General features: G+C 42.9%; 1 protein-coding gene across 1 annotated transcript in view; it reads left to right on the forward strand.

Moving 5' to 3' along the window:
* Nucleotides 1–26,657, forward strand: part of hsd17b12a (hydroxysteroid (17-beta) dehydrogenase 12a) — a 130,070-nt gene that overhangs the window by 64,006 nt on the left and 39,407 nt on the right. The window contains exons 4-5 of the mRNA XM_039744235.1: nucleotides 16,620–16,684; nucleotides 19,244–19,288. Coding sequence (XP_039600169.1) covers nucleotides 16,620–16,684; nucleotides 19,244–19,288 — 110 coding nt within the window. The remainder of the gene's footprint in view (nucleotides 1–16,619; nucleotides 16,685–19,243; nucleotides 19,289–26,657) is intronic.

A 26,657-nucleotide genomic window follows, 5' to 3' on the forward strand; every position in this document is an offset into this window, starting at 1 on the left:
GGTTACTGGCTTCCTTCCACCTGTGATCAACTATAATGAATGTGATTAGTGAAGCTGTTCCTGGAGCCTTCATCTCCATGCTTGGTAGAGCAACTGACAGCAAACAACTGACTATGAGTGGCAAACCACTTTCAAAAGATCTCAGGGATAGAGCTGTGGACAGACATAAGGCAGGAAATGGAGACAAAAAAATCTCAAAGGCTTTATCAATCCCAAGGAGCTCAGTAAAGTCCATAATAAAGTAGTGGTAAGTGTTTGATACTACTAGGACCCTCTAAACTGGATGGAAGAGCAAGGAGGAAACTGGTAAGAGAGGCTACCGAGAGGCCAATGGCCACTTTGAAGGAGTTACAGTCATTGTGTGCGTGTGACAACAATTTCACAAGCGCTCCACAATGGTGACTTGTTCAGGAGGGTCGCACTTCTCAAGAAAGGCCACATTAAGACTCGTTTGAGCTTTGCCAGAATGTACCTTAAAGATTCTGATGGCAAGTGGAAAAATGTCTTATGGTCAGATGAAACCAAAATCAAACTATTTGTCCTCAATACCAAATGGTCCACCAATGCAGCTCGCCATCCATAACACACCATACCGACAGTAAAGCATGGAGGGGGCAGCATCCTGTCATGGGGGTGTTTCTCTGCCGCAAGGCCCTGGGCTCGCGTTAGGGTAGAAGTTAAAATGGACGGGGCAAAATAGCGTCAAATTCTCAAAAACCCTGCTACCCTCTGGCAGAAAGTTGAAGATGGGCAGAATGTTCACCTTTCAACACGACAACAACCCGAAGCACACAGCAAAACTGACCACCATGTGGCTGAATGTCGTGGTGTGGCCAGTCAGAGCCCAGACCTAAATCACACTGAAAATCTGTGGAAAGATCTGAAGATAGCAGACCACCAATGCTCACCATCCAGTGTGACCGAACTTAAACAGTTAAACTGTAAAGAAGAGTGGGGGGCAAATATTCAGTGGGCTTAATCTAGGTGTGCAGAGCTGATAGAGAAGAATCCCAACAGACTAAAGGCTGTCATTAAAGCAAAAGGTGGGTCAACAAAATGACTTTGACATTGGGGGGCTGATCCTTTATTCATCTCAGTACGTCTTGTTTTTGATTTTTTTATCATTTTTCTGAACTGTAGCTGGTGATATCTTTCACTGAGATGTTAAAGGTTACATTGAGTAAAGCTGGGAAGAAATATTTTGAGTGTTTTTATTGAAGGCTGTAAAGCAAAAAAAAATGGGAATATTTCAAAGGGGGGGATTCTTTTCTATACCCACTGTACATACAGTGCATCCAGAAAGTATTCACAGCGCATCACTTTTTCCACATTTTGTTATGTTACAGCCTTATTCCAAAATGGATTCAATTCATTTTTTTCCTCAGAATTCTACACACAACATTGCCCATAATGAAACGTGAAAAAGTTTACTTGAGGTTTTTACAAATTTATTAAAAATAAAAATACTGAGAAAGCACATGTACATAAGTATTCACAGCCTTTGCCATGAAGCTCCAAATTGAGCTCAGGTGCATCCTGTTTCCCCTGATCATCCTTGAGATGTTTCTGCAGCTTCATTGGAGTCCACCTGTGGTCAATTCAGTTGACTGGACATGATTTGGAAAGGCACACACCTGTCTATAGAAGGTCCCACAGTTGACAGTTCATGTCAGAGCACAAACCAAGCATGAAGTCAAAGGAATTGTCTGTAGACCTCCGAGACAGGATTGTCTCGAGGCACAAATCTGGGGAAGGTTACAGAAAAATTTCTGCTGCTTTGAAGGTCCCAATGAGCACAGTGGCCTCCATCATCCGTAAGTGGAAGAAGTTCAAACCACCAGGACTCTTCCTACAGCTGGCCGGCCATCTAAACTGAGCGATCGGGGGAGAAGGGCCTTAGTCAGGGAGGTGACCAAGAACCCGATTGTCACTCTGTCAGAGCTCCAGAGGTCCTCTGTGGAGAGAGGAGAACCTTCCAGAAGGACAACCATCTCTGCAGCAATCCACCAATCAGGCCTGTATGGTAGAGTGGCCAGATGGAAGCCACTCCTTAGTAAAAGGCACATGGCAGCCCACCTGGAGTTTGCCAAAAGGCACCTGAAGGACTCTCAGACCATGAGAAACAAAATTCTCTGGTCTGATGAGACAAAGATTGAACTCTTTGGTGTGAATGCCAGGCATCACGTTTGGAGGAAACCAGGCACTGCTCATCACCAGGCCAATACCATCCTACAGTGAAGCATGGTGGTGGCAGCATCATGCTGTGGGGATGGAACTGGGAGACTAGTCAGGATAAAGGAAAGATGACTGCAGCAATGTACAGAGACATCCTGGATGAAAACCTGCTCCAGAGCGCTCTTGACCTCAGACTGGGGCGACGGTTCATCTTTCAGCAGGACAACAACCCTAAGCACACAGCCAAGATATCAAAGGAGTGGCTTCAGGACAACTCTGTGAATGTCCTTGAGCGGCCCAGCCAGAGCCCAGACTTGAATCCATCTCTGGAGAGATCTTAAAATGGCTGTGCACCGACGCTTCCCATCCAACCTGATGGAGCTTGAGAGGTGCTGCAAAGAGGAATGGGCAAACTGGCCAAGGATAGGTGTGCCAAGCTTGTGGCATCATATTCAAAAAGACTTGAGGCTGGAATTGCTGCCAAAGGTGCATCGACAAAGTATTGAGCAGAGGCTGTGAATACTTATGTACATGTGATTTCTCAGTTTTTATTTTTAATAAATTTGCAAAACCTCAAGTAAACTTTTTTCACGTTGTCATTATGGGGTGTTGTGTGTAGAATTCTGAGGAAAAAAATGAATTTAATCCATTTTGGAATAAGGCTGTAACATAACAAAATGTGGAAAAAGTGATGCGCTGGGAATACTTTCCAGATACACTGTATATAAGCACTTTTATCTGTTTAGATGAACGGTCATGGAGAGAGACCCCAAATTTGTGGTATCAATATGTTCAAAATTATTGTCTGTGTGAAGTCTAAATGTTTTCTCCGTGTCCACGGTGGGCTTTCACCTCATCCTTCAGATGGCTTTTAAACCTCAAAGACATGCCGGTTGCTCCCGACTGTGTGTGGGCTTTGTGGTGGTGGTCTCTCCTGTCTTGTCCCAGGCCCCATTCTAACTGAAATTGCTTGGGCCTTGAGTTAAGGTTAACAGGTTGATGGATGGGTGAACTCAAGTTCAGAATTAGTGCTGTTGTTTTTTGCACAGTACAATGGAATTCTTTCTCGTAGGCTGAACTGGCTTTAAAGTGGCCTGGCTGAGTGAATGTTCTCTGCGATGGACTGGCGCTCAGTTCAGTGGAGCTCAGTGGATAGGTGAGTGTGTGTACACCCATGGATATGTCCTACGAAAGACTGACCTCTCATCCTTGGTTAGTTTCTTACCTTATATCTGATGCCGCAGGGCTCAGCTGTGTCTTCTTCTTTGGATAATGAGGGTGAAAAATTGCTGGCTAGATGTGTTCTTCTTTGGAGTTCCTGCCATCTTGTGGACAATTAAGGTATTGCAGGGAAAAACAATTTAATGGACTGCAAATATCTTTGTGAATGTGCAAATAAAAAACATAGAAGTGTTCTGTATAATGTTCTCAGTCTGGCTTAATCCAACTTACTGTAGTATCAGAGAAAGGCCAGCGCTTACCCATGGAGCATCATGACCGGCCCTGAACAAGATGGCAGTCCTTCACAGGACACACTCGTGACATTAGAACCATCAAGTAACCTCACCTGATTGTCATTGCAATGTGGAAGGACAAGTTTAAGTTTATTGCCATGACATTCTTACTACCTGCATGTCTCCCACAGACTTGGACACAAGTACAATAGCAGCACCAGACCATTGCTACAACAGCATACATTCAGTGCAAAGTTGAGAGATTAATAACAAGAGACACAATATGTGTGACTGTTGTACTGAGAAGGGTCTGGCTACAGACCTCCAGTGGCAGACCCCAATGTGACATCATCCTGGAGGTGTGAAGTGTACAGTCTTGGCACAGGATTTTTGGAAAATGAGGGGGACCTCAGGACTAAAACGTGGCTTTACTGATTAAATGCATTTGTGTGTGTAAAGGCAGATATACACAGTGCCCTCCATAAGGTTTAGGACAAAAACTTTTTTTTTTTTTTCCTGATTTCCCCCTCTGCTCCACAGTTTAAAATCACAAATCAAACAATTCAGACATTGTGATTAAAGTGCATATTACAGACTTAACATTTAAGGGGATTTTGTAGACATTTCAGTCACACAGCACGTTTTCTACACCGTCCTCCCATTTCGGGCCACCATAATGCTTGGGGCACAGCAAATGCCAGTCTGTTAAAGCCGTTGTTATATTTTGGAATTTGTCGCATATCCCTCACATGCAATGACTGTTTGAAGTCTGCGATTCATTAACATCAGCAGGTGCGGAGGAAGTTTCAAACTGTAAAATCATGAGAAATTGTATAGTACTGTATATATTAAACTGTGGCATTGTCTCACGGGAAAAAATCACAACATATTTAACATAAGAATATTCTAATTATTAATATATGACAGCGTGTTATGGAAATATTATACTGTATTTAACCCAAAAGTACTTTTAGACATTACCAGGTTAGACACACACGCAACATAAGTATTTTTAAAGAGATTTCTACTTCGGTACAAATGTAGAAATAATAAACTATCCTTTATTAAATGATATTAGGAGTTGTTAGTGACTAGCTGTGCTACCCATCTAAAATTGCAAGTTAAAATGTAAATAATCAATGTGGCTCTCCACATTAACGATTACAGTGCACCATCTACTGGAATGCATTTTGTAATGTAAGTAATGATAAATTGAATTGCATTTATCATTCCAACAGATGGTGCATCAGTTGTATGCCCTTTGCTGTGGGATTCATAGAAGCCGTACTAATTTGTGAGATGCGCCATCTGTTGAATAACAAAGACATTGCAGTCCGACCGGCACAAAGACACACAGACACGCTTGTCCTTTTTTTAAGGTGGAATTGCGGCTCCCCGTATTTGTGTATCCTTAACATCTGTATCTTTGCCTGCAAACATTTGTTTATAAACTAAACCAGTCTTTTAGTCCTGGGGATCCACTCAATGGCATAATTTCATTATTAGCCCTGAGCTGAAATTCCGCACTTCACAAAGGGCTCTGCCACTGGGCCACTGACTCTATTGTAGTCATACAGGAGAGACGACCCACACAGATGTAGGGAGAGCTTCAAACTTTTACTGCAGCATTTTTTTAGTGTGCCCCAGCATAGTGATGCGCCATGAGAACTACCAACGTGTGCAGCGTTTTTTTTTTTAATTAGTGTGCCCTGACATTTTGGTGTGCCATGAGAGTTACCCATGTGAGCTGTAGAAATAATAGAGTGGCTCACTTGGGTCTGCACCTGAGAGGGACAAGCTCTGTAGTTAGGCCGGACTACCAGGAGAAGCTGGCATTAAAGCAGCTCTGTGTTCATTATGTTGCAGACACAACACTTTTGGAGCACTTTGGACGCGTCTCCTAGTCCATCACCGTGAGTGCGTGGGTGCCGGTGAGCCTCACAGAGCTGTGAGATAGTTGGGCTTATGAGAAGCAGAGAGGGGCAGGCGAAGGAATGAAGCAGCTTGGAGATGCCAGCAAAGTGCTCACTAAGTGCCGTGTCTGGGAACGCTGATCTTCGAGCTGCTATTTTGCCAGCTTCTCGATGAGTCAACACCCCTTCAGACATTTGACCACCTGTACGTGTTTGCAGTTAGTAGAATAGTGGTGTATTTTGGGATAGTTTTGGTTACAAAGTGTGTGCCACCCCAGAAATAAAAGGTGGGGAAACTTTTTAGAGGGCTGGTCAGACCCCAGGACTCTGGAGCTGTGTAGCTACTGGGTTATAGGCCCTTTTGTTTGTGGCGCCCTTGAAGGACAGTCCACGATATTTTAAAGCAAATGGTCTAGTTCTGTAGAAGCAGGGGTCAGGAGTACATCCCGTAAGCTGATGATTTTATTTTCCATTAGAAAAAAACGCAGTTCTGTGTTTTAACTCTTTGAGGGCTGAATATTTTTTCCAAAAAACTCCGATTTCGGAAATGCACACAAACAAATGGTTTCTTGCAAAAATCAATATAAAACATATGTTGCTGCATGCTGTGGCTGCTATCGGCGCCTGTTAGCCATTTCTGGCTGCCTGGCCGTCTTCATGCTGCGATGGCAGTTGCTCTGCATCACAATCTGGTTTGGCGTCAGCTACACGAATGTGTTCAGCACCATGATCAGCTGGGGTCCGATCAGCTGATACTGGTACCTCACTTTCGTTTTCGATCTTCATCTCCAGATCACAAGTCACAGTCTGATTCAGCAATTATACGCAAAATGTAATCCACGGTGTATTTTGCTTTGTGCATTCACTTTGGTCTCTTGCCAGATCCATCCATGCATCTATTATCTAACCCGCTATATCCTAATTACAGGGTCACGGGGGGGGGGCTGCTGGAGCCAATCCCAGCCAACACAGGGCACAAGGCAGGAAACAAACCCTGGGCAGGACCCCAGCCCACCGCAGTCTCTTACCAGATGTTGATACCATTTTAGAGGTTCTTTCTTCTTTGCTACTCGTACACACGCAGGGAGTGGATGTCGATTTCAATAAAGCGAACATTGCATCGAGCAAAGAGAGAGTTAGACTGAAATGTAATCGCAGGGTTTGTCGCCGTTTACAACTGACTACCATCCTCTACCCCTGAATTTCAACAAAAGTCAACGTCCGACCCTGAAAGAGTTAATACATTCTCATTATCATGGTGCTGGACTGTGGGCAATGCGTTGTACGTTTGTTGGGCACGTGAGTAAGAGTTTTGTTGTACTCTATTCCCCCAATAATTAATTATAACTATTATCTTGACAATCTTTCATAACTGATATCCCTAACCCTAATGAAAGTTAGCGAGGATGTCACTTATGACAACGACTGAGCGTCTGTTCTTTAGGCACTGACCTACGGTATAATTCCAGTTCTCTCAAAGCTTTGGACATTCAGACATCCATGAGGATATTGTGTAATTGCCCCATGTCCATTGAGGTTTTAAATCGATTAATCTTTACTTTTATGTAGTGTTCTAAATAACTGCTCTCTAGTTTTGACTTTTTTCGCAGCTCTGTTTAGCTCTTATTGCCGTAAAGCACCTTGAGCTACTTTCATGTACAGTATGTCTACAGAGAGAAATGTCGTTGTCATTGTGGCTTTACCAGTCTGTAGCGCCTCCAAGCACTTTGCACAGCCAACAAGACTACACTTTAGTTTTGAATATAAAAACCAGCAAGTGACATAAAAGTTAGGCCAATATCAATAAAGAAACATTGTGACAAGTAATTCACTCCAGACATCTAAACACTAGAATTACCAGAGCCTACGAAAAAACTCGTAGATCTGTCCCACCTCAAAAACGGAGTCATGCGGGATCGAACTCGTGACCTTTTGATTCCCAGTCAGCAGCTGATACCGTTGCGCTACGGAGGCAGTCATAGTAAATGCGTGTCAATGTCACATGCTAACGCGGCTTTTTTTCCTACCACTACGCCACGGAAGCTGTTGTCTTTTACTTGAACCTTTTGTGAAAGTGTTTATTTGATCTTTGGACTTCAGGCTTCATACATTATATAGTTTATGCCTACATTTTGTCATTTACTACTAGAATATGAAAAACGTTTTTGTTTTTAAAATGTGTTTACGCAGAGTACTGTAGAAACGGAACACACATGAAATGCGTGTTCCAAATAACAATCTATTATTTCCACTCTAAAGCTCCACTTCACTCCCAGATAATCAATTAAGGCATGAGCTGGGAGAACGGTGGGGGGATGGAATAGCCAGCTGCTTGCGGCTTGTCTTTATCGGCACATTTAGAGAACAAAAGACGCTACTTGAGAGGTGCAAATGGATTTAAGGTGGGCCGGATCTACGAGTTTTTTCATAGGCTCTGGTAATTCTAGTGTTAAAGGTTTGGGGCAGCAACCAGTATATTATATCCTGGCTGCAAAAGTTTAAATAATCGAACAGTGATGCTCATAAGACTGAGTCCAAAACAGAACTGCCAGACTGGTGGTAAGCTGGTGGCTTTAAAGGCCCGTAAAGGAAGTGGCATCATCAAGGCCGAAACTGGAAGTGACATCATTGTGACTGGAAGTGACATCATCAAAGGTGCCAGAACCTGGTGGGATTTCCCGGAAATGGTCTGCTAGGAACTGAGAAAGACAGTCCGTACACCCTGCCGCCCCCTGGTCTGATGTGGTATTACAATTACTCAAGCCCTTTAGCTGCCTCCTACTCACGCATGTGTGACAGCATAAATCCAAAGGAGGGCGCAGGGGTTAGTTGATACATGCTCGTAAAAACCTTGAAAGCTAGCAGACCAAGTTAATGTGGCATAATCTCTTAAATGATGGGTCGTGACCCGTTTTGAGTCTCGAGTTGCCTGGTTTTGGGGTACACAGGGTCGAGATTCACAATTACTGTTCATTTGATGTGAAAGGGTCGCCTACAGTTTACAGAGTGTTTCACGATGAGTCACCACGGGCAGTTAAAGAAATCGACAGTGTCCACTATGATTGGGCAGAGTGGTGGCTCTGAGGCTGCGCTGGCAATCGGGAAGGTTACCGGTTCGAATCCCATAAATGCCAGAAGTGACTCTACTCCATTGGGCTCTTGAGCAAGGCCCTTAACCAGCATTTGCTCCATCCTGAGGAATACGTTAAGCTGCATGTAAGCCCTCCAACCTGCAGGGAAAACTTGGGGGTTGGTGGCGTGATTGGCACTCCAGCCACCATATAAAAAAAAAGAAAAAACCTCCCACTGTTCCATTCTATCTGAACTGGTGTGGTTCTGTGGTGTCATCCGCCACATGGCCACACTCTGGTCCTAATCTGGGATCCTGAGGTGGTTTGTCGTGTGGTGGGTGCAGCAACGTGCTTTTTCAGCGTGTCCTTGTGACGATGTGGGTTCTGGCTCCACGCTCCCATGGCTGTTTGGGAACCCTTGAACCCAACACCATCGATAACGAAACCGAGAGAGCTAGTCAGTGAAGGCAAATAATTGAGCATCTGAGCAAGGGGATGGTTAAAAGTGAAAACAGTGCTTTTATTAAAAGAAACAATCAAAACAGTGTTCCATAAATAGTGCAGTCCATTCAAAAGTTCTTCATTAAATAAATAATCCATTAAAGGTAAAACGTGGAGGTTAAAATAATAAGAAAAAACAATCCTTTAAAACCAGAGGTTAAAATCTTCTTATGGAAGCAGTCTTAAAACAACAACAAATCCGGTGCATCGTTTATTAGCGTCTCACCTGCTTATCCCGTTTGGGCTTAGCAGCAGGCAAGACGCTCTCTGCAGCTGCCCTCCTCTTACACTTTCGCGAGACTGGAGACCTCCGATCCCTGGCTCCGGTATGGCACTCATCCCAGTCCCCGAGACTTGATGTCCACCAATGACCAGGACGCACACATTGGGGACTCCACCACCAAGCCTCCCGACTTCCGCTGCCTTTCCCCGGCCTTCTGCGGCTCGTGGCTTTCCTCTAGGCACTCCCGCTACCTGGTCACTCAGCGGGAGCAACATCAACTCAAACGTCTGGGTGTTGGCCTAACACCCAGCTTCCTTACAGCTGCCCTCGATCGCGCGCTCAACACACGCACGCACCGCCTGCTTCCTCGCTCCCTGTAACCTCCGTCCTATTTCCTTTCCTTTTTCTCTCCGATCGTTTCCTTTTCACCCACCTCTCCACAACCGACTCGCGCTTCTTTTTAAAACGTGAGGGGCCATCACAGCTGTAGCATTAGCCACGGGAGCAATCACGAATGTGGGCAGTTCTTCACCTGTGCACACGGTGAGAAACGCTCACATCGACGACTGCCCCCTGCTCGCTACAACAACGCCCCCCTCACGAAGCCGCCTCGGGTGCGGTGATTATTTAAAAATGGCCTTTGCTCAACGAGCTGTGGACCCATAACACCACAGTCCTCCTAACCTCCTCTTTCTCCTCTGCTATGATCTGTGGTAGTGATTCTCCAAGGGGGATACAACTGGGATGACTATCAGCAGAGATTGTGGGTCTCAAAGACCCTAAGTATAGTTTTGTATAATGTGGTGTAGAGCATGATGCCAGTGAAGTGCAGGGGCTATTGAAATAGGCTGAGCAACAAGCAAAAGGGCATTTACAAACAAAATAAACAATTGGGTACGGGGTCTGGAGGTAGAAAGTAAATGGGTTAGTCCCTAGCTTGTTCAGTAAGGTAGGGCTACCCTCTTGTCTCCGCTCTTTGGTTGCACTCTCCACCTTGCTATCTCTTTCTTTCTTTTCTTCCTCTCCTCACCCTGGTCTCTCTTCTTTCCAGCAGCTTAGTGTTTCCCAGAGCTTTCTATCCAGCTTCATTCTCCCTCAAAGACAACCTGGAAGAGGCATGGGTAGGATCATCCAAAAAACATCCCAGCGTTAGCTTGTGGGGACTAGAAAATCATCTGGAACCACTGATGCACAGTGCACAGGCCAGGTAAAATGTCCACGCCAAACGTCCCCTGTCCCTCATAGCACATAAAAGAAGGTCACCTACATTATAACAGGGAATCTATTAAGACTGCGGAACCTCCTACCAAGGTCAGATGTATGCTGTGCAGTTTTCTATCCATCCACCCATCCATTATCCTAACTACAGGGTCACGGGAGTCTGCTGTAGCCAATCCCAGCCAACACCGGGAGCAAGGCAGGAAACAAACCCTGGGCAATGAATCGCCAAAGCACCTAACCTGCATGTCTTTGGACTGTGGGAGGAAGCCCACTCAGACACGGGGAGAACATGCAAACTCCACACAGGGAGGACCCAGTAAGTGAACCCGGGTCTCCTAACTGTGAGGCAGCAGCGCTACCCACTATGCCACCATGCTGCCCTGTGGAATTTTCATCGGTATAAAATCCAGAGAAAGTCGTAATGTTTCTTCTACTTGTGAAAAAATGAGATTTGTTCTGACCCAATCCAAGTGCCTCATGGGCTCCCGATGGTTTTCTGATGTGTCGAAATGTGAGTCAATTCAGTGTTTCAGTTCCGCTTTACTAATGAGGTAACCACCCCTGCGTTTTATGCTTTTACCCAAGTAAGACTGTGAAACGTTGCCCTTGAGAAGGAGAACAGGCTGTTCTTTTGAAAAATACTAAGGAAAGTTGACCAGCAGCTACACATTTCTGGTAGCACTACATGTTTGTACTTTAACTCTTTCAGGGCTGATGTCGACTTTTGTCGAAATTCAGAGGTAGAGGGCAGTAATCAGCTGTAAACTGCAACAAAACTCAACCTTACAGTTATGTTTGACTCACTTTGCTAGAAGGATAGTTAAGAGCGTTGTTGATTTAACCTCGACTCCCTACATGAGTAGCGAAGAGCAAAGAACCTCGAAAACAGCATCAATATCTGGCAAGAGATTGAATACTCCACGGACATTTTACATATTACCACTGAATCAGACTCTGAATTGTCGGACTTGGAATTTGATGCAAGTGATCAGGAGATGGACACCAAAAATGAAAGTGAGGGACCAGCATCAGCTGATCAGTCCCCAGTTGATCGTTTGTGTAGCTGATACACCTACAGCAGCATTCGCCTGGGAGGACCACCACTTATGATGACATGAGGTACAACCCATATTGCGTCACACTGTGACTGGCACCGCTACCCACCGGCTGTGCGAAGACAGCCAGCCCACCGTGCATTCAAAGTTGCCAAACATGCGCCAACAGCAGCCACAGCACATAGCAACAGATGTTTTATGTTGGAATCATTGCTTTGTGTGCTTTTCAGAAAACTGAGCTTTTTGGAAAAAATATTCAGCCCTCAAAGAGTTAAACAACTTTGCATAAGTGGTGTGGAACACTAGTCATAAGACAAGGCTAATCAGGCAAATTCTAAAACCAAGATTAGCCATGGTGAACTACCACCACATTCTTGCGCATTGTCAGATTGCCTGGGTACCCTTAGTCTCACTTTGGTGGACCTCCATCCTTTCATGAGCCTGAAGAATCTCACAGTGTATGCCCACCTTGGATATGACAACCCAAACTCCCAACGTTGTAATGCTTGCCAAGAAAATGGCCTATTGTGGGGCCCCCAAAATTAGCCACCTTTCATTCTTTGAGCCTCTGTAACTATCACTTCCGAAGAATTTCCTTTTAATACAGGGTTGCGCTGGGAAACAGGACATTTTCAGTTGACATTCAATGCACGAATAAACACATTACAAAATACGTTTAATGATGAATTGTATTGTACGGGATATGCAATTGATGATGGTAATCAATATTCATTTTATGTTTTGAAGCAAACCTCATGAACAGCCTGAATTGCTCGAAGTAACATGTCAAGAGGAATGCCAGCGACTTCCTCTTCAATTCTCCTTTTCAATTCAGCAGTGGTTGCAGGATGTGTGAGGTACACTTGGTTTTTAAAATGTCCCTGCAGAAAAAAAAAAAGAAAAAAACGTGAGATCTCGGAGCCCATGAAATGCTGCGCCTTCCAGACAATCGATTAGCAGCAGTGTGTGTCCAGGAACGTCTGGCTTGTAACCCTTGTCCTTCAACCTCTGTTTAACTAAGAAAGCATGATTATAGCTGTAGCTGTGGCTGCTTATTATTGTCATTTTTATTTTATTTATTATTATTTATTATGTTTATACCAACAGCAATAACAACAACATTTATTTCTATAGCACATTTAATACAAATAATGGAGCTCAAAGTGCTTTACATGATGAAGAAAGAGACAAAAGACAAAGTAAGAATTAAAATAAGAGAACACTAATTAACACAGAATAAGAATAAGGTCTGATGGCTAAGAAGGACAGAAAAAGCAAAAAAAACTCCAGACGTCTGGAAAGAAAAAAATAAAATCTGCAGGGGGTCTGAGGCCACGAGACCACCCAGCCCCCTCTAGACATTCTACCTCACATAAATGACCTCAATCAGTCCTGATGGTATTCGGGGTTCTCATGGAAGGACTTGATTATGACGGTCATGTGGACTTCTGGCCTTTAATCCATCAGTGTAGGAACATCATGGTGCTTTGATCAGGTGGTGGTGGCACAGGTTGCCACCACAGAAAACCGGAAAAAGAACAGAAGATATGCCTGCATAATGCTTCACTGTGATTGTCAAGTTAAAAGTTTTCTTTCTTTTTAAAGTTTCTTCCATTTTTAGCCATTCTGATGTGGACATTCTAATCCTGTGAGTGGGCAAACTTGTTGGTAGCCCTCCACGAAAAACTAGACCCCGCAATTGTCTCAAACTGACCAAAGTAATTGGCACTCATCGTTGTTTATTAAGTATTTAACAAAAATCAGACTTTGCTTTAGAGTTTGGATTTCACAGAATATTTCAAATCATAACGTAAATGAAAATGATGAGGATGAGGTTAGGAGGACACACTGATTCAGTGCATTGCCACACCAACCACACGACAAACCAACTCAGGATCCATATTCGGACCTGAGTGCAGCCATGCAATGGGTGCGTAGACAAAAATGATGGGAACTTGAACCTAATACAGTGGACCCTTGACTTACAAACTCAATTCGTTCGCGGAGGCTGATTGTAACTCAAGTTGGTTGTAAGTCAAGACTATTTTTCCCATAAGAAATAATGGAAATACCCATAATGCGCTCCGAACCTCCCACAGCAACACTTACTTAACCTTTTCATAATAAAAAGGGTTGTATAATGTGCATAATTTACCAAAACACCAATAATTTTTCTAATGTACTTACCAAAAAGTTAGAAGGAGCCTCCTTATGCAAATCTTTTCTTTGTAAAATTGTCGAGATGGTGGATTTCGACATGCTGTACATATTAGCGAGATCGGTCACACGAACACCACTCTCATATTTCCCCACAATTTCCTTCTTCGTTTCAATTGTGATCGCTGTTTCTCAAGTTAATAATGACAGTAGTCGAGCACTCGGTTCAAAGCTGGTCGTGTTGTGAACTGCTGTATTAATACACTCCAAAGCAAGCTGGTGCTGACTCAGCCTGATGACATCATCATGTGCCGCGCCAGCCCGCTAGCTAACATCCCTTAACAATCGCATTCTTTACCTTCGTTACCTTTTCTTCCTTCCTTAGCAATTATCCATCTTGCTTGCCATGGTCTTAGTGAATTATATATATAGATAAATCACTGCACTGACCGAAATGATGTCCACAAACACATGTATCTGGGCTCCGACTGACACTTACAACAACAACAACAACAACAACAACATTTATTTATATAGCACATTTTCATACAAACAGTAGCTCAAAGTGCTTTACATATTAAAGAATAGAAAAATGAAAGACACAATTATAAAACAAAATAAATCAACATTAACATCGAATAAGAGTAAGGTTCAATGGCCAGGGGGGACAGAAAAAACAAAAAAACTCCAGACGGCTGGAGAAAAAATAAAATCTGTAGGGATTCCAGACCATGAGACCACCCAGTCCCCTCTGGGCATTCTACCTAACATAAATGAAACAGTCCTCTGTGGATTTAGGATTCTCACGGAAGGGCTTGATGATGATGATGGTCACGTAGACTTCTGCCTTTTAATCCGTCCATCATTGTTGGAGCATCATGAAGCTTTGAGTAGGTGGTGGTGGCGCAGGCCACCACCACAAAGAAACCGGAAAAAGAAACAGAAAAGAGAGTAGGGGTCAGTACCGATTTTAGAGCCACCATGAATAGTTATTTTGAGGAGATTAAACATATAGAGTATCAGGATTAAGTTAAATTACGATTAAAATGAAGTTATAAAAAGGCCATGTTAAAGTAATGTGTTTTCAGCAGTTACGAACGCTCTGTTTGTTTGTTTACAATCGCACAAGCGGATACACGTGACCGCATTCGGGTCGTAATGCAAGATGGTGGTCATAAATCAAAACAAATAGTTTGGTCGTAAATCAAGTTGTTCGCATGTCAGGCCGGTCGTATATCAAGGGTCGACTGTATCTTGTTACACAACCTTTACCGTTTGAAATCCCTACACACAAGAGATTCCTGCAGCTGTCCATGAGACTTCTGCTCCTGTCCACAGGTCGTTCGGCCCACTTGTCCTGAGCAAACTGCTCCAGCAGTGTCGGGTTTGAAGGGGGGTCTTTCTCCAGTTCTTTCTGTAGATTTTCAATAGGATTCATATCAGGGCTCATAGACGTCCACTTAGATAGATAGATAGATAGGTAGACTTCACAATAGTCCCAATATTTTGTTCTTAGCCATTCTTGGATGCCTTTAGTTGTGTGTTTTGTCTCATTATGCCCATTAAAGGATCCATGAGTTGCGACTGAGACAGAGCTTCCTGACACTGGACAGGTCGTTTCACTCCAGATTGTCTTGATGGTCTTGAGATTTTATTGTTCTCTGCACAGACTCAAGGCACCCCATGCCATATGCAGCAATCAGGCCCAAAACATCACCGAGTCTCCTCCATGTTTCACAGCAGGTCTGCTGTTCTTTTCTTTGAAAGCTTCATTTTCTCATTTCTGGACACAGAGCTGATATGACTTTCCAAAAAGCTCCAGTGTTGTCTCATCTGACCAAAGGACATTCTCCCAGAAGCATTGTGCCTTGTCAATATGCATTTGAATAAATTCCAGTCTGGCTTTAATATATTTGAATTTCAACTATGAAGTCCTCCTGGGTCTTTTTCCACCAAGTCCACCATCACTCCAAAAGTGATGGATGGTGCAGTCAGACACTGATGGACCTCAACCTTGAAGTTCAGCTTGTATCCCTTTAGAAGTTGCACTTTGCTTTTTCTCATTATCCTGCAGCCCATTTTCTGGTCGATATTCCTCTTGTAGCCGTGGCTACAGTCCCATGGACCTTAAACATCTTAATAATATTTGTAACTGTTGTGACGGTAGCATCAAGCTGATTGGAGATGGTCTTACACTCTTTGCCTTTCACATGCTGGTCTATCATTATCTTTCTGATCTCCTCAGATGACTCTCTCCTTTGTTTTCTCTGGTCCATGGTTAGTGTGGAATACACGATGACACCAAACAGCATTTAAATCAGCTGATTGCACAGAAATGTGTGATACGAATTCAAGAAAACAGAGAGTTTGAAAAATCACTCAAATCCAAATACTGTATTTAGGATGTCTCCTATGGTTCCCAACAGATGTGTCCAGGCCATTTTAGAATTTCTTTATAGAATAAGTAATACTTGATCTCTTTGCTTTACTCGATGACATCTCAAAGGCATGCAGGTATACAGGGGACTGCGGCTTTTCATTTCACCACTTTTCACAAATCAGATGGCACTTTTTACTGAGCTGAAAGGGTACCAACAAATGTATCCATGTCTGTAAATTTATCTACCTCTTTATGCATTTATATCTAAAGAGTTTATGTAAAAAGTCAAATTTCTCCCCTGGGGACAAAAAAAAAATTCTACTTAATCTAATCTATAGAGTTACTGATTTTGAGAATCTACATAAAGAGGTGAAGACTGTGTCAGCTCCCTGAGTATTTTAGGATATTTCAATAGGCATGGAGAGCATAATAATTCTGATCTTTTGTTTATTTCTTTTTTCTTTTTCAGTAAACAATGTTGGAATTGCATATGGATATCCTGAATATTTCCTTGACATTCCGGATCTTGATAATGTAAGAACTTTGTTTTTTCAAATGACTTACAAGCGCACCCCCTGAATGAAGACACTTACATGACTAGGAGATGCCAACAACCAGTGAACGTTCAGATCACCTCCTGTGTCACATGGGTGGGATTTCTTACCATTTGTATGCCATTACGTTCTACCATATAAAGATCATTTTTGGGCAGAGACAATGTGCTCATTCACATGCAGTCAAACTGAAGATGATTTGTGAGTTATAAACAGGCTCTGATTTTATAGATTTATTTGTCTACTTTACTCACTTTTGTAAAAGCATTTGTAAGAACTTTAAGTTTAGGATTACGGTTTTCAGACTTTTCAATTTTATCAACTAACTGGAGGTCTGATTACATCGATATACCTAATATACAGGGTGGTCCCCCTCCACCGAGTCGACTGCATTACATGGTGAAGAGAAACAAGTGATCACATTTGGTACTTACATTTACAGAAAATGCTGAAAGTGTTCTCCTTGTATGAAAATACATCTCTGTTGCCGTTTCAGCACGTTCATGTACACTCGCGGCGCAGACGAGACTGGAGTCATCTCGGTGGAGGTGGGCCACCCTGTACCTCGTAAGACCACAGTGCTTTAAGGATGTTCATAAAATAACTGAATAAGGGCTTCACACTTAACAATTTTTGTTTCTCTAGCACATTTTCGGACCAATGATGTAGTTCAAACTGCTTTACAAGATGTCAAAGAAAAACAAGTTAGATACAAATGATCATGAATAAGGGATATACTGCAAATTAATAATGCACACTTAAATAAGATAGTAATAATTGAAATGGCACAACTCAGCCAAAGAAGCAGCAACTCTTGTCAAGGCGACACACTTCACTCCACATATCGACCTCACAGTCACTAATTCAGGGGTCTCCAACCTTTCTTCCCCTGCAAGCTACTTTTACAAAATGAAAATGGCCGAGAGCTCCTCCTGTTTTCTAACGTTTATTCTCATCGCTCATTTCAACCCAAACAAACTGAATAAGCTTGTTTTGCCTGAACATTTATAAAATGTCGGTGTCCACAACTCACCTTTTGCATTAAAACATCCATCCATCCATCCATTATCCAACCCGCTATATCCTAACTACAGGGTCACGGGGGTCTGCTGAAGCCAAACCCTGCCAACACAGGGCACAAGGCAGGAAACAAACCCCAGGTTTATAAAAAATGGGTGACTGGGCAGATCCAAGAAACTATAGGCCAGTAAGCTTTACATTCAACACATGGCAAGAATGTGAGTTTTACTAAAGAGTCAGCATGGGTTCTGAAGAGGGAGGTCATGTTTTTCTAGCATGCCGAAGCAACAAAAGCATACAAGAAGAGTGGAGCATATGATATTATTTATCTGGACTTAAAGAAAGCATTTGATAAGGTGCCACATGAAAAGGTGGGCATCAAACTAAAAGAAGTGGAAGTTCAGGGTGTGGTGTGTAGATGGGTGCAGAATTGGCACAGGAAGCAGAGGGTTATGGTGTAAAGAATTGTCTGACGTTAAGAATGGTGACCAGCAGGGGGCAATGCTGGGGCTGCTGTTATTTTTAATATATTTGAATGATTTGGATAGGAATGTAAATAACAAGCTGGTGAAGTTTGCAGATGATATGAATGAATTGGCAGATAATCTTGGACAGCATTCACACTTGGGCATACTGTATTGTGACAGATGAAATTTAATGTCATTAAATGTAAAGTATTACACATAGGAAATAAAAATGTTAGGTTTGAATACACAATGGGTGGTCGGAAAATCGAGAGTCCACCTTATGAGAAGGATTTAGGAGTCGTGGACTTGACACTATCAATATTCAGGCAGTGTTCAGAAGCCATTAAGAAAGCTAACAGAATGTCAGGTTATATAGCGCCTTGATGTGTGGAGTACAAGTCACAGGAGGTTCTGCTCAAGCTTTATAACACACTGGTGAGGCCTCATCTGGAGTACTGGGTGTGCAGTTTGGGTCTCCAGGCTGCAAAAAGGACATAACAGCGCTAGAAAAGGTCCAGAGAAGAGCGGCTAGGCTGATTCAGGGCTACAGGGGATGAGTTATGAGGAAGATTAAAAGATCTGAGCCTTTACAGTTTAAGGAAAAGAAGATTAAGAGGAGACCTGAGTGAAGTGTTTAAAATTCTGAAGTGAATTAGTCCAGCGGATCAAGACGGAGACGTTAAAATGAGTTCATCAAGAACATGGGGACACAGTTGGAAACTTGTTAAGGGGAAATCTCACACAAACATTAGGAATTTGTTCTTCACAGAGGGAACCATAGACACCTGGAATAAGTGACCAAGGAGTGTGAGAGACAGTAGGACTTTAGGAACCTTCAAAACTAGACTTGTTACTTTGGAAGAATTAAGTGAATAGGAATGATGACCTTTGTTGATTTGAATTGCCTGTTCCCATCCAGAGTAATCTAATGTTCTAACGTTGTAAATCTTTAATTTTGCTTCCTGAGTTAAACTCATCAAATAGCTTTAGCAATTTAGACAGTATGTGGTACAAAATGAGTTCACCTTTTCATTTTGTTTCTCTTTTCACAGATGATCAGTAATATTATTAAAATCAACGTCACATCAGTCTGCAAGGTAAGTCTTACTTTTGCTTTATTTTTTCGTTATAGTAAGTAGACAGTGTATTATTCTCACACATTCCAAATCACACCCAAGTGTGTTGTGTGAGTTTCAGTAAAGTGACCCCCCACCTTCGCTGCACAACAACAAATGTTGTGATATCATGAACCCTTTGTAGTGCTTTTTATTAGTAAATACTCACCACACCGTTTGTCAGTGTTGTTGGTACAAACGTCGTTCAAGTTTCACTCCAGGGTGGCCGCCAGTCTGCATGTCAGGTTTTGCCGCTGATTTAAAGATGCCTTTTGCTCTGCTTTATGTGGTTTTTCTTGCCATTTATTTCTTTATATTGGCAGTAACTTTATGTTCTGGTGCTCTAGTTGGTCCAGCTATTGCGACATCACTGCAGCTACAATTTCTTGAAATTCTCAATGTTAGTATTTTGAATAAAATTATATAGTTTTCTGTTTTTTTGATATTTCGTCGTTATTTTTGTTACGTCATTGCAGTGCCATTTCGCAAGAGAATTGCCTCTATTTTAGGCTGTATTATTTACGGGCCACACCATGGGTTTGCAGACAACCCCGAAGTTGTCAGTCACATTATCAGACCCTGTTACACATACACAATCCTCTCCTATTTAAGATGTCATCTGGTAAGAAGGTCTGCTTCACTTATCTCCCCCTAGAACTCTTCTTCTCTTCTGGTCTGCTCCTGCCCTCTCTTTCTAAATTTCCTTGCTCTGTTAAGCCTTTCTTGCTAATGCCAGTCCTAGTGCTTGATACTAGCTTCCAACCCCATACTAAATCAGGGTCTGTCAAGAAGGCCTGTCACAAACAACCCACCTCTAAGGAAATCCTAGTAATACATTCTAAGGTCAGATCTAAGTCCTGTGGTCATCCTCCAAGTAGTCACACTTACTGTCCAATAAATTTTGGGTCCCAGCTTCTATGAACAGGTCAAGCAGAGCTTGGGTTGATGACCCACTTTCATAGATACAAAGGCTCCATTTCTAAAGTTATCAATGTCCCTACTATCCCATCTGTTGGAGAGACAGGGCTGATGTAATAATTTTCTTCCCCAACTCTCCCTTCTCTAAATTAGCACCCTTAACTCCAGGACTTTCTCTTCAACCCCAGTGACATATTTCTTATTTTCAGAGGATAACCCACTTCACCAATGGATCAATGGCCCCACTGGCTTCCTGGGAGAACATAACCCATTCACTGGTGCAGACTCCATAATATTGGGACATAGCATACCCTAGCGGTGGCAGCCCAGGATTTCAGGTTGCCGTTGCTAGTGTACCCTCTGCCAGGACACCGAGCTAGCGTTGTAGACAAAGGTTTTGTTCACATTACAAGCCTCATTGCTCAATTCCAATATTTTGCTGAGATCAAATTTGCCTGCCTTGACAGTTCACATTCATAGGTACTACCATCAGTTGGTGTTCAGTTGCACATTGGAAAGGGAAGAATCGGTGGTATTAGTGCTATTGAACATGCCACGATAGTTGGAACTAGGAGTGGCAGTTACTATCCACCACACAGCTGTCATCATGGGCTTTTCAAAGTCAACTGTCTCAAGTGTGTACTGAGAATGGTAGGAAAAGCATAAAAACTACAAGTGTTTGGAGATCCAGTGAGTGAAAACAGCTTGTGGACCAAAGGGGTTAAAGGAGAATAATGGCAACCTGTGCAAGTAAATCAAATCCACATTCAACATCCCTAAGCAGGATGTCATCTCAGAACACAACACTTCGGCTACGTTCACATCACATTGTCCTGATTTCTTGCGCAGACTGGATTTGCCGATCTTGACGGTTTGCATTTGTGATATTTCTGCCTCCGTACACAGACAGACAGACACCAAATGTCCAAAAACACACACATATTGAATAATTCTCTCCAGGATGTACATCACCTCACAATGCTCAGAATTGGCAAACACTCAGTCTCTTCTTTCTCTCTTCTTCTCCTTCAACCACCCTCACTCCTCCACACACAAACTCCATCCTCTTCCACCCGACTCCGGCTCAGCTAATGGAGTGCGGCGGCCCCTTTTATAATACCTCGGATGTGCTCCAGATGCTTCGCGATGATCTTCTGCCGACACTTCTGGGTGTGGCGGAAGTGCTGCAATCCAAGGCGCTATAATCGTCTAGGTGCCCCCTGGTAGTGGCAACGGTCCCCAACAGGGTTGAGCTTCTAAGCTCTGATCCCGTGGCCCCCATGTGAACCAGGGCGGCTGCCCTGTCATGGCCCAGGGGAGGCATTGTCTCTCTCCCAGTCTTTCGGGTGTCCCCAGCCATCCGCCACACTTTCATAAATACAAATGACCTGCGTCTAACTGTAATGTGAACATCTCTGTCCTGTAAAAAAACAGCACGCATGCACACTTTGATACGTCTATGAAAGTCATCTGTATCACCAACAACAACAGAACATCATATTTGTAAGACGACTTGTAGTGAGTGTTTGCTCTGGAGGACGTGAAACGGTTCATCATCGGTACACGATTAGGTCAAGAAGGTGGGAAAAAAAAAAGCTAGTCAGCCAGCGTTTGCTGTTTTCACAGCTATTGGTGGCACTGCTGCACCAAGAGATGTGTGAGTACTGGAAAGAAGCCAGCAATGGAGGGACCGACCATGACTGTTGTCACCGCTTTAGCCCACTTCCACTGGTGTTTTGCCGCCCTGCCATTGTTGGCTGATGATGACAGCGCACAGCCCATGTGTATAGACAAAAAAAACCCATGAATTTCGATCTGACGGTTGATGTCGCATGGCCACTAATCTAGGACCACATATGATTTGAAAAGACCATAGCCCTGAAAACATCGGATTTGTGTCACATTAAGCCAAATCAGCCTGGTAATTCTCACTCAGAAGATCTCTTCAAAACTTTTTTTTAAAATATAACAGGAATCTAACCAATAACATTTTAGAATAAGCTTCCATTTCGGAGAAAAGGATACTCTGCCTTTCTTGCTCCTTTTATAGAGTAGCTGCAGTTTCTCTTTCTCTTGGATATGGGGTTGAATTTTGCTTTGCTTTGTTAAGTTTGACTTCATTGTATGGAATGTTATCTGCTTCTAATTCAAATCAATAAAACAAGAGAAAAAATAGAAAAGGTCAGATTTCAGGGTCCACACAGCCCTGAAAACATCCGATTTGTGTCGCATTAAGCCAACAAGTCAGATTTGAGTTACTTTGGCCTGATAATGTGAATGGAGCCAAAGTGGACTGAGTTCTGACCGGAGGGACTTGAACATGAAAAGTCATCTGGGAGAGGCTCAACCAAAACCAGTGTGGCCAGTTATGTGAATTATAATGACGGTGTGGTGTGATATATAATTTTAAGTTGAATAATTCTATGCTTTGTGCATATGGAGCTTGAGTGAATTCTGTGCATTGCTACCTTGTTTTAGCCTATTGGTTATTGATTAAAATAGAGAATATGGGATTATCATTTCTAAAACTGGGCAAGTACCCATCATTAATTGTTAGGTAGGTACAAGGGACCGTCTAACTGGAAATCTAGTTAATTTTTCCACCTCCCTCTGCCCACAATGATCAAAATGGCCACATGGTGAGCCTTTGGCAGCCAGACAGAGATCGCCGAGGCTGGACTTTGTTATGCTTTGGCTTTTCTTTTTTTTCATGTTATTGATTTTATTAAAATCAAATAACATTCCATGCAGATAACTCAAGTTTCATATAAAATCGGTTCGAAACAAATCAACCCCCCACCCCTGACAAAGGGAACTAGGCCAACAGAGTAAAACGTTAAGCTAATAAAAATAAGTAAATAGATAAATTAATAAATGAACAAAGATAAATGGGGTAAAAGAGGGGAGAGAATCTGCTTCCTCAATTTAAATGCGTATTCTAAAATATTATTATATATTAATATGTCGGATCCTGCCAGGTTTTGAAAGTTCTGTACAGATCCTCAAAGTGTGAATGTGATTTTTTCCGATTTCCAATAGTATACAACATCAGTTACCCACTGACTTAAAAGAGGAGAGTTAGGATTCTTCCAGTTGAGCAAAATAAGTCTGCGTACCAATAGTGTAGTAAAAGCCATCACAGATTGTTTGTCCTTCTCCACTTTAAGCCCCTCTGTGAGCCCACCAGACACAGCTGTGAGTGGATTAGGAGGGATTGGGACCACAAGGCTATCTGATAGGCAGTTAAAGATTTTGGTCCAGAATGTTGTTAATTTGGTGCAGACCCAAAACATGTGGCCCAGTGAGGCTGGAACTCGATTGCAACGTTCGCAGGTTGGCTCTCGCCCTGGAAACATTTTGGACAATTTTAATTGAGACAGATGTGCTCGATTATATAATTTTGAGTTGAATAATTCTATGGTTTGCACATATGGAGCTCGAGTGAATTCTGTGCATTGCTACCTTCCACTCCTTATCTGAGGATGTTGATCCTTTTCCCACAGTACTAAGCTTTGGCTTTTCTAAATATCTGTCACTTCTTGCCATAGTCTTTGTTTCATTATACTTCCTGTAATCCTTATACATTCCATACCACACCATTTTCTAACCCCGCTTAATCCTGAGCAAGGTCACTGGGAAGATGGAGTCTAACCCATCAAGTATAGGGCACAAGGCAGGGACAACACCCGGACATTGGTGCCAGTCCAAACGGCATACAGTAGCGGATGATGCTATTGGTCACCTTGCATTTCTCATATATCATACACAGCATCTTCAGAAACATTTGGAATTTTTTTTTATATACTTCGTTAAGCCCTGAGGGAAATGGTCTTTTCACATGACATTTGGGTGTCAGAGTGCAGGGTAAGCCATTGTGCAGCACCCCTGGAGCAATTTCCAAGTGGCTCAAGGGCCCAACGGAGTAGGATCCCTTCTGGAAGTAACGGGATATAAACTGGCAACCTTCCACATACCAGATACTTAGCTTCACAGCCACCATTTTACAATATCAGTGTCAGAACTTCTCTGAATATTTTACTAGGATGTCCAAAGTGTACAATACAGAAGAACACAATTTCACTGAAGAAAATTTAAAACATTAGACCTGGACCTGTTATAGACCCCCTTCCATAATGTTAGCCTTCAGACGTTTCGTTACCATTGCAACAAAAAACACAAACAAGCATAAAGATTTGGTCCAGCAGACCGGACGCTGGCAGTGACGTCAGAGGTGGTAGGGCTGTCAATCATCTGGTCTATAGAGGGGGAGAAGAGAAAAGATGTTACTAAACAGCTCCCCTTGTGGATCGCCGTGGAATTACCCCCATCAAAGCCTTTCAGCTGTCCCCAAAGCACATGTGTTTGACACCATCTACAAGCTTCTGGCACCTTTCTGGTGGTCATTTCTGCCAATCTTCTGTTGACTCTCCTCAAACGTCAGCTCTTTCAAAAGGTTTTCGATCAGATTGAGATCAGATTAACACAGTTCATCATTCCTCTGTGGTTTTGGTTGTGGGATGTTGTCCTGCTGGAGGACCTCTGATTAGAACATTGGAACAATTGTGATGAGAACAGGCCATTCAGCTCAACAAGTCCATCTATCCTATTTACCAAGACTCTCCAAAACAGGTCCCTAAAGTCCTCCTCTCCACCACGCCACTTAGTCAATTATTCCATGTGTCTGTGGTTCTCTATGTCAAGAAAAACTTCCTAATGTTTCTGTGAAATGGATGGATGGATGTTTTCAGGAGTTCTCTCAAGCTCACATCGACTCTGACTCTATCTGTCATCGTAATGCCGAATAGCTGAGAGCACACACAGCACCTGCGATGACGTATTGGTCACGTTTACCACTCGTCCTGTGATGCTATCCAACGCCAATGTGGATTTTACAGGTTTTTCCTTTTATTTTTAAGACATGTGCTCTCTGCACATGCAACACACGTTTATATGTCTAATAGGTTTTTATTTAGGAGACTTTTCGACTGTAGACGATTCATCGTAAAGAGAAACTTGTCTGTTGGACCAGGCTGGTGTTTCCCAAACTCTGTCCTGGGGACCCCCTGTGTGTGGCTACAGGTTTTTGTTCCAAACAGCTTCTGTTTTTAATTGGATTCCTGAGCTAATTAATTGATGTGTTATTTCCCAGATTCAGTGTTGTGGGAACAATACAGAAATTAGAAAACCAAGTTTGGTAAAAAAAAAAATATATATATATATACACTCACCTAAAGGATAATTAGGAACACCTGTTCAATTTCTCATGAATGCAATTATCTAATCAACCAATCACATGGCAGTTGCTTCAATGCATTTAGGGGTGTGGTCCTGGTCAAGACAATCTCCTGAACTCCAAACTGAATGTCAGAATGGCAAAGAAAGGTGATTTAAGCAATTTTGAGTGTGGCATGGTTGTTGGTGCCAGACGGGCCGGTCTGAGTATTTCACAATCTGCTCAGTTACTGGGATTTTCACACACAACCATTTCTAGGGTTTACAAAGAATGGTGTGAAAAGGGAAAAACATCCAGTATGCGGCAGTCCTGTGGGCGAAAATACCTTGTTGATGCTAGAGGTCAGAGGAGAATGGGCCGACTGATTCAAGCTGATAGAAGAGCAACTTTGACTGAAATAACCACTCGTTACAACCGAGGTATGCAGCAAAGCATCTGTGAAGCCACAACACACACAACCTTGAGGCGGATGGGCTACAACAGCAGAAGACCCCACCGGGTACCACTCATCTCCACTACAAATAGGAAAAAGAGGCTACAATTTGCACGAGCTCACCAAAATTGGACAGTTGAAGACTGGAAAAATGTTGCCTGGTCTGATGAGTCTCGATTTCTGTTGAGACATTCAAATGGTAGAGTCAGAATTTGGAGTAAACAGAATGAGAACATGGATCCATCATGCCTTGTTACCACTGTGCAGGCTGGTGGTGGTGGTGTAATGGTGTGGGGGATGTTTTCTTGGCACACTTTAGGCCCCTTAGTGCCAACTGGGCATCGTTTAAATGCCACGGGCTACCTGAGCATTGTTTCTGACCATGTCCATCCCTTCATGACCACCATGTACCCATCCTCTGATGGCTACTTCCAGCAGGATAATGCACCATGTCACAAAGCTCGAATCATTTCAAATTGGTTTCTTGAACATGACAATGAGTTCACTGTACTAAAATGGCCCCCACAGTCACCAGATCTCAACCCAATAGAGCATCTTTGGGATGTGGTGGAACGGGAGCTTCGTGCCCTGGATGTGCATCCCACAAATCTCCATCAACTGCAAGATGCTATCCTATCAATATGGGCCAACATTTCTAAAGAATGCTTTCAGCACCTTGTTGAATCAATGCCACGTAGAATTAAGGCAGTTCTGAAGGCGAAAGGGGGTCAAACACCGTATTAGTATGGTGGTCCTAATAATCCTTT

The sequence above is a fragment of the Polypterus senegalus genome, chromosome 1 (assembly GCF_016835505.1).
Source record: "Polypterus senegalus isolate Bchr_013 chromosome 1, ASM1683550v1, whole genome shotgun sequence".
Classification (NCBI taxonomy): domain Eukaryota; kingdom Metazoa; phylum Chordata; class Cladistia; order Polypteriformes; family Polypteridae; genus Polypterus; species Polypterus senegalus.